The sequence below is a fragment of the Camellia sinensis genome, chromosome 6 (assembly GCF_055761805.1).
Source record: "Camellia sinensis isolate YWXY chromosome 6, ASM5576180v1, whole genome shotgun sequence".
Classification (NCBI taxonomy): Eukaryota; Viridiplantae; Streptophyta; class Magnoliopsida; order Ericales; family Theaceae; genus Camellia; species Camellia sinensis.
In genome coordinates, this window is record NC_138966.1 from 74,956,086 (window position 1) to 74,965,604 (window position 9,519).

Here is a 9,519-nt window from a genome sequence, read left to right on the forward strand (position 1 = left end):
CCCTCGCTCGGAGGGACCAAAAGAATAATACAATTAATTAACCTACAAGCTAATTAATTATTACAGACAAATTAAACTAGTTAAGCAAATTAACTAATCTAATAAAACAGTAAACAGCCTCGGGAAGAGGGCCCAATGTAATGCATGCTCGGTTCCATTCGGAAGTCCACTGCCATGCACAAGTTGCCTTTGTTTTTACTGTTTGGCACCTCTGAAAATTGCACAAACTCCAAAGGTTGCTTCTCTGAGTGCTGTGGAACACCACCGGCCATGGGGAATGGTCATCGACCACCTGTGGAGATATCGGCCACAAATTGTTGATCGGTCGGCACTGTATGTAGCCGACCAACCAAAACTTCCTGCAGAACCTATTTTGACAGTAGCAGAGGGCAAAACAAGACATGACAATGCATTTCAAGCAAATATGTGCACCAACACATCCCTTATCATGTTTGTAACTTAAAGGGACATGGTTCTCGATTCTCAGACCACCAATCACGTATTTCAATGCGTGATGGCCAAAGAAACCAAGTATGCACTTTGATTTCAAATGAGATGCACATCAAACAAACAAGTGAGACTCAACCTCTATCATACTCAATTCAAGAGGCAAAGCAAGTATGCCAATGCAATGCAACCTAGGCATGTTAACTAAGTAGGCAACATGGGCATGCAATGCACAATGCATACTAGGCATACAACCTATGCAAGCAAGCATACAAGGCATGAGGCAATGCAAACCAACAAGTGTGCAAGATGCAATGTGGCTGTTCAAGCATGCAACAACACATGGAGCAAACATGTTAAACAACCTAAACATATAACAACACACAAGTATGCAACAACACACAAGGTGAGCATGCGACAACATGCGAATAATGGACTTAAACTAATTTGGGCAGCTCTATACTAAGCCCAAAACAGTGGCCAATTGCTAAGAGAATGAGGACCAAATAACATGCAAGCATGCATGCACACAAGGACCAACACTTAGGCATTGAAGAGCAACTCTCAAGCACACTTAAGAGGATGAACACATGGACAAATGGCATGCATTATACGCTCTGAAAATCAAGTCATGAAAGGTGTCGAACCAACTAGACAAGACAAACAAGGCATGCAAGCAAAGCTAAAATTCAAGGCAAGCCAAAGGTGTATTGAACTACACTTAGCAAAATCAAACATGGCATGAATTAAGCAACCAAAATCAGAGTTTTAGCATATTAAGACAAAGCTAATAACACATCTAGATGGCATCTAAATGGCTTAAACATGCAAGCATGTATAAGGGCCTAAACAAGTGGCATAAGACAACAACCTTTTAACACATTAAAGGGGCATCAAATGCAAGCATGCAAGCATGTCATGAAGCCTAAAATCACATGTTAAATGGTTCCAAACCACTGGAATAATGCAAGTAATGCATGCTCATGGTTCATACACTTGAGGCTTACAAGCCAAGAATGCAAAGAGGCTAAACAAAGCATGGCAAGCATGGCTAAGACAACCTACATCAGACCTTAAGCATGAAAAAATGAGCCAAAAAGCTTCACAAAGCTTGGCCAAAACAAGCAACCATGGTAATCTACATGCTAAGTATATGTTAAGGCAAATGATGGCATTACAAGACATGTATGCTAAACAAGCATGGTGTGCCTAAACCAACATAAAACAGTGCTATAGCATGGAAAAATAACACTAAATAGCAGCTAAGATATGGCCAACACGAACCTAAATAAGATGCTCACTCAAGAGGCTAAAATAGCCCTTTTCAAGGACAACAAGGAGAGGGGGTGGCACTCTCCTTCGTAGGACCTCAAGGCACTATCCTCACCACTGAAATCCCTTAAGATTTCAGTGGTGAGGAGGCCCAAACAAGGTGGTCCCGGAGCTCAACCAAAATGGCAAAAAATAGGGTCAAACAAGTCCTAAGAGGGGTCAAACAACCCCAAAGCTTAAAACACTCTTAAACAACTATTTAGAGAAGGCAAAAACAAGACTTTTATATGTTATACACAAAGTCTAAAAATAGTTGCAAGATAGGTGAAAAAGCTATGCAAAAATGGAGAAAAATGGGTAAGATTGTTACCCTTGTAGACCTTCTTCAAAAATGGAAGACCAGCAGCTTCCTTAGGTTCAAACCAGTCCAAAACCTCCAAGAACAAGCCCCTTGTGCCTCAGCAACTAAGGTATGGTGTAATGGTAGGTGTTTGTGTGCAAAACTAAGACTTAAACACATACAAAACACTCAAGAGAGGGAGAGATATAGAGATAGAGTATGAACAAACCCTAACCCTAAAACTCAAAGCTCTGAAAAATTTTGTAACCCTAATGGAGGGAGAAGAGGCTCCCTCTTATAGACAATCCCTCTTGTAAAGCTTTCCAAACAAGCTAGTCAAGAGGGAGATCCCTCCATACACGTGTATGGAGGGGAGCAAAGTGTATGCTAGCTAGCACAGCTAGCATAAAAATATCTACAAAAGCAGATGAACAGTGGTCGGCCAGCCAAAAATGCAATTTGACCAAAATAGATGGCCGGTCGACCATCTAGAGTGCTGGTCGGCCAAACATTTGGCCGATGGCAACAAAACACAGCCGGTGGTCTCAAGCCATGGCCGGTGGAGTGTGGAGATGGCCAACAAGCCATTTCCTGCCCTCTAAAGCAAAAACACAAGTGTTTGGTGCAAAACCAAACACAAAACAGTCGAGTCGAGAGATCTTGAGGCAAGGCGCGTAGCCGAGACCTCCGGGAACTCAAGACGAACACAAACAAGGATGATCACTGAGTGTTCAAACGGTGACGTCCAAGTCTTGAGGATGGTCAAAAATAGGGTGTCTATAGTGGAAGATTAACAAAGTCCATTAATTAACAAGAGTCCATCCAGAGCCTATGCATAGATTATATGAAACATACAAGCAACTTGATTTATTTATCTTCAGCTGTTACCACTCAACATTCAAAAGAGAAGTACAATATTTACAAATATACAGACAACAAAACCAAAAACAAAGTTCTAATATAGGGTTCTCAACCAAAAGCTCCTGCTCCCAAAAGTGGAAAAACAAAATAAAAGAACTTCTAGCTTGACTTCTCATCCATAACAGGATCCTCGACATCACCTACATACATATAGAGGAGAGGGGTGAGCGAAAGCCCAGTGAATAACAATGTAGTAAAGTGCTAAGTGAATGCACACTGGTAAGTGAATGAACAGCGATAAGTTTTATTTTAAAACCAAGCATAATCTCATTCTGAACATAATATAGTTTGCATATACCAAAACTAATTTGCAAGCATATACATAGTGATGACATTCTTAGAACTTAGCATAACAGAACAAATTCCACAACGGGTGGCATAAGAGCTCAGTTAGTAAACAATTATTGGCTTGATTCCTAATAACTAACAGATACAAATACCAAGACGTCTTCTTAATACATAATACAAGAGTATAGGATGTTCATTCACAGCAAAACCATAGCATAAGTTATCTAAACATATCATACATTTATATTTCGAATCATAATTTAAGAAACATAACTTTGCTACACTACTACTCACAAATGGCTCGGCTTGACAAGGTGTTCCTTTCTTCCAAAACTTGACATATACAAAACAATAGCATATATTGAAACATTTGCTTACTCAGATAGCGTTTGCTTAACTTTGTTTAATGTTTCCTAAATTGCTTTCATTTCTTTATTGTTTTCCTATGCTTACTGTAATATTTCTTAATTATTTTCTAAGCAAGAAATGAGAGGAACTAAGTTTGGAAATGAATTAGCATGAAACAGTTAGAAAGAAAGTGAGCAGCCTTCACTAATTTAAATATGTCTTTTTATGTACTTAAAATTTGAATGAGACACTACCACCATTGAAAACTAGACTTCTGAGGCTTGAATTTAGATTCAAGAATCACCTAAAACTGAGTCCGGGTGAGAGAGATATGCTCAATTGAAGTTGCAAGGTATAAGCTAAAACGAGACTGGTCGTACGTGTGCCCAGACTGGGCGCTCGTGCGGTGGCTGGGCCGCTCGTGCGGTGGACTTGTCCACTCGAGTGGTGGGTCAAGATAGGCAAAATGCATTTTGCACGCTCGTGCGCTCGGTGAAGGCTGCTCAAGCGCCCAACGAGCATAAACGAAACCTGGGACTATTCTTCGAGTTCTAAAGCTTCTTAACTTGATTTTCTTCATTTTCAAGTTCCGAAACATGATGTCTAAGGTCCAAATTTATAGATAAATAATGCTTAACTCATGGAAAAATAGTTTTATACCTTAAATTCAAAGTTCATGAAACAATTCATAGATTTTTGCTTAGAAATTTAACACTTCTTCTTTCTATTACAATCCTCCATTTTCATCTTTTCAAACATGGATTAAACTCTCAAAAATCATCAAAACTAAAGGGAAACATGAAATGATTACTTTATGTTCTTCAAAAACATCAAGAGCAAGATCAAATCAATCAAACCTCGAAGTTTCATGCCTATTCTTCCTCCTAGTTTTATTATTTTCCCTCTTTTCCATCTCTAATCCATTTTACTTCCAATTTCTTCTTGTTCTTAGGTGTTTAGAGAGTCTACTACAAGAATTAAGATTGAATTCGTACCTTGGAACACTCCTAGAGTGATTTTTGGTTGAATTCCTTGAAGTTCTTCTCTTGTTCCCCTTTTTCTTCTTTTCTCCTTCACTTTTCTTCTCACCTCTCTAACAAATATCTTATTTGTTTGATTAGAGTTAGAGGTTTTATTGTGTATAACTAGGGAAAGGGTTGTAACATCCTTAAACCAATCATTTTTCTTACTTAGGCTTACTTAGTCCAAGTTACACCTAGGTAATTAAGTTTACTTAAGATTCCCTAATTATATTTAATTAATACTAATCCTACTTAGTAAAACAACATTTAGCATGAAATGGTTAAATTTATTAGACTAAAGTCTTTAAGCTCCTCACTTAAGGTTTAGGCACAACCTATGGTTTTCAAATCAAGCTCTAAACTACTCCCTAACTCAAAACACGAAGCAAATAATTCTAACACACAACAAACAAGTTCCTAACTTAGTTTTTTTCCATACTCCCACTTATTTTCTTCTAATACGACAACAAGTCCTAATACAAGTCTCAAATCATATAAGCATATGACATATAATATGAATGCATAAGCAAGTTAATATTCATGATGCATGAAAAGGTGTGGTTGTCACACCTACACCCAAGGAATATGCAAAGGCATCATAAAAAATGGATCCTTCATACATTTCCGTGGTGGTAAATTATATGGGATAAGAAAAATTGGCCATATGCTATATGAGTTACTCATGTTTCCAAATAGGTTAAAACCATCGCTAGCTAGTCCAAGCCTAATGTTACGAGGTTCTTTGGCAAATGACTCATGTTTTTTGTCAAAGTCTTTCCACGCTTTAGAGTCAGCCAGATGATGTAATACATTTTCGTCCTCTACACATTTATCCTTGTGCCACTTCATATCAGTAATCGTCTTCCTTGATATGAATAGCATTTATAGCCTTGGTTTTAAAGGAAAGTATCACAGAACCCTGTGAGGGATCTTTTTACTTTTACCTTTACTTTTACAAACTTTGTATCTTAGCGCTTTGCAAGTAGGACACTCATCTTCATTTTCATACTCCTTCCAAAAAAGTATGCAATCGTTCTTGTATACATGTATTTTTTGATAGTCGAGGCCCAAATCTCGAATTATTTGTTTAGCCTCATTGTAAGAGCATGGAAGCATTTCACCAAAGGAAAGTGCCTCCTTCAACAATTGCAGCAAATATCATTAGATGTAGCACCTTAACCATGAATGATAGTTTGGAGAATCGTTGGCAATCCGGATATAAATCTTGCTCCGTATCCCTTATTAATCTTGCAAATTTCTTTGTTTCTCCACCACAACTACTAGATAAGTCAAGATTACGACTACTAAATGCTTCTCCCACATAACTAAATGTGGTTATTCCACTTCGTATATCATGAATAACTTCTCACACCTAAGTATTGGTGTTATTTGACTATTTAATCACATCGTAGAGATATTCGTCGTTTTCATTTTGTGAGTCATCATTGTCATTCAACTCAAAGCCTTCCCCATGATACACCCACCTAGTGTAACTCGTGACCGCCCCATATGCATACAAATGCATTTCAACTTCCTCTACAGTCTTTTGAATATGGTTGTTGTATCTATAACATGGACACCAAATCTTATCCACCCTTGGTTTCATATGATCACGAGCAAACATGATAAATTCCCTGACTCCATCAATGTACTGAGATGACCTTCTATTATGAAGTTGCATCCAACTCCTATCCATGGTGCAAAAGAACTGAAGAAAAAAGAGGGGGGGAAATATTGAACTAGAATGGGATAAAGAAGACAACATGCTTAAAAGCTTAAAAAATAGGATACACTAAAAATAGAAAATATGATGCTACAACTGGATGTCAATCAATAATAAATAATTAAAATAAATAAGTCATTAACATTTAAACATAACACAAAGAAAATAAAATTTTGTTTAATGCAAACCAATACAAATTAAATTCAACTCAAGTTTACACGTAACCAATACAAATTAAATTCATTAATACAACTAATACAAATTAAACTACACAATTGTTCGTAGCTAAGACCGCAAAAATTCGTAACTTTTCTTAAGATAAGGGGAGTGCATAATTGCATATCCCAAAAATAGGGGAGTAATTTTGAATCACCACAAGGCCAATAATTCTAACTCCAAAAAGAAAGCTCATATAAGCATTTCATCAAACAACTTATATGCATACAATAATAAAGCAGTTTTAGTAATGAGTTGATCCTAATATAGTCTTTTCAGCATTGTACCACATATTAACGATCTGTAAAAAAAAATAACATATATATATTGTGATATTGCAAGATATTGCTTTACAATCCAATCATATTAATATCCTAAGATTCATCAGATCTATTGAATGAAACAAATATCAATTACTCAAACATTTTGAATAAATGCTTTCTTAGGTTGTAATAGAGGAATTTCATGCCCAGTTCCTCTCATTGTGGCAAAGGTTAGTCCATCATATAGGAATTTGACAGACCAATTACGATTAAAAATCATCAAACAATAACAGAGAGATGAACAGTTTGTAAGGAATCTGTCATGAAAACACTTCTAATGCAAACAAAAAATCAAAAATAAGAAGTCGTTTCAAATCATTAGTCTCGCAAAAAAAAAAAAAAAAAAAAAATCAAATCAAATCAAAATCATTCATGAGTTGTGAATTATCTCTCTTCAATGGCGATTCAAGTCTATGGATACAATTATTTTATCTTAAAATCGACTTATCTCTCTTCAATGGCGATTCAAATATATGATTAATCAGTATTGTTTTCCCTATTTCAATCCTTTTTAGCTTTAGCTTCGAAGAATCAAGCTCATATGCCATTGATTCAATCGATCGAGATTTAGGGATTTGATCGAGTGCGAGAGAGAGAACGAAAGAGATAGTGATGTAGAGAAGGGAATGAAATCCCGATTATTGAAGCTCGAACAATGAAAACAAAATAAAATAATATATGAGTTAGTTTATTGGGGACCAACTAAAGTTGTAGGCAAAAAGTCCGTAACATTTTTGTAACCCAATAGCTTTGTCTTAAAAATGTAATAGTAGGATTAAATATATATTTTTTTAATTCTTTTATTTTGACCTTAAAAGTTTAAGCTTCACAGACAAATTATTTTTGTTCCTAAAAATTTATCTTTAAAATCTTAATTTCTTGTAGTGAGTGAACCAGTAAAAGAATAAGAACCAATTAAGGGTATCATGTTTAAAGTGATTGAACAAAATCCAGACTTCTAATACCAAAAACCCAAAAAATATAAAAATTGAATAAATAAATAGGTTCTTTCAATCCAACCATGAAACAAAATGCTGAAAAAAGTTTTCTTTCATTACTTATATATGCAAATAATACTTAGTGGCATTTTTAGTATACTAAGATTACCATGTACAGTAAAAGCTTCAAGCAGATTCAGAAGCCTCTCTGGTATGGAACCTCCATTCAAAGTGGTAGTCCCTGGACTCGCAGGTTAGCCTAATTACATCACAGAAAGCATGGACTGTGCTGCTCTTCCCATTGTTTCCCCACTCAATTGTCACCCAGCAAGAAAACCCATTTGATGAGTCCACAGGCACACACGAATCCGAAAATTGAAGCATCACCTCCCCACAGATCCTCTTGCATGCACCGCCGCGCGCGTGCCGACCATCGCATGTAACCATAGAATCCAGCCATGAACATTCTGGTTGACCCACCATCTCCTTGTAAGCCGAGTTTGCTAGCCTTACTTTGTTGTTCGAGTCCGATACCACGGCTGGCAAGGCCTCTGACTCAACCTCTTCCTCTACCTCCTCTCGTTTCTTCTTCTTGGGAATTCGAGGATCTGTGTTTGAACCCTGATCCTCGTTTATGGATCCGACACATATGCTCGAGCCAACCGGCCGAACAGGCTGTGGTGCTATGACATGGGTGCTAATGTGTCCTTGAAGTTGTTGCAGGAGATCCTTTTCTTCAGGAACAACTTGAGCTATTTTGTTCAAATCTATAACCTCTTCAAATTCACAAGGTTTGATTCCGTTGAGTTCCGGCGGTGGAGGTTGATTGGGTATGATCGGACATGGGAGGAGAGAAAGAGTGACCAAGCTTGAAGGAGTGGTCTGAGTCTGAGCTAGCTTTTCATGGATGCCGAGGAGGCTGTTCGAGACGGAAATCTGAGGAAGGCCATTGAAGCCGCCATGAGCAAAACCCTGCAAGGATGGGTTGTTGGCGGGGGAAGAGGTGAGACCAAAGAAGTGTAACCTTGGTCTCTTGATGGGGGGAGGAGCGACAGCTGTCCTTCCTCTCTTCCTGGTTCGGGTAGGCCGAGCCTGCAAGTGAGGCCATACGTTCCTCAGGTAAGGAGATCGCCTGATGGTTGGAGACTCAGATGAGCTATTATGATTAGAGCCCTCAATGGAGTTCGTTGAAATCTCAGGCCTGGGTGCAATGGGTCTGTACCTAGACATAATCTCAGCTGTTTTTGCTGTGGTGGTGGTAGTGCAGGGATTCAAAGCCTGCATCATCATATCATCCAATGGAATAATTGGAAATTTGAAAGTGTTAAGTATAATAGCTTTCTTTGAAGTTACTGTAATGGTTTAGTGGGAGAACTATATATAGAGAGAGAGAAAGAGAGACAGAGGAGTGAGAGGAGATGGTGATGGTGGTGTTGGTGGGAGGTTATTTCATTCAGAGTGGGGGAAAGGGGAGTTTCTATTTGCAGTCATTTCACTTTGTACCTATATTTAATGGTGATTATTTTTATTATAATTATATTTTTAAGTGGAATTATTATTATGGACATCACATATAATTTAAATAAATATATTTAAGAGTTGAATGTTGAAAAAATAAAAAAAATTATAAAATTCTATTGTTGAAAGAAATGTTTATTTTCAAAATGTTACTTCAAAACAA

The 9,519-nt window shown here is 37.3% G+C and overlaps 1 protein-coding gene across 1 annotated transcript; it reads right to left on the bottom strand.

The window, feature by feature from the left end:
* Nucleotides 1-7,922: 7,922 nt before the first annotated feature.
* On the bottom strand, nt 7,923-9,282 carry LOC145792305 (uncharacterized). The gene has a single exon (XM_082873067.1). It carries the CDS (start codon nt 9,126-9,128, stop codon nt 8,025-8,027), a length of 1,104 nt encoding a protein of 367 aa, XP_082729193.1. The 5' UTR covers nt 9,129-9,282; the 3' UTR covers nt 7,923-8,024.
* Between the last annotated feature and the right edge of the window lie 237 nt (nt 9,283-9,519).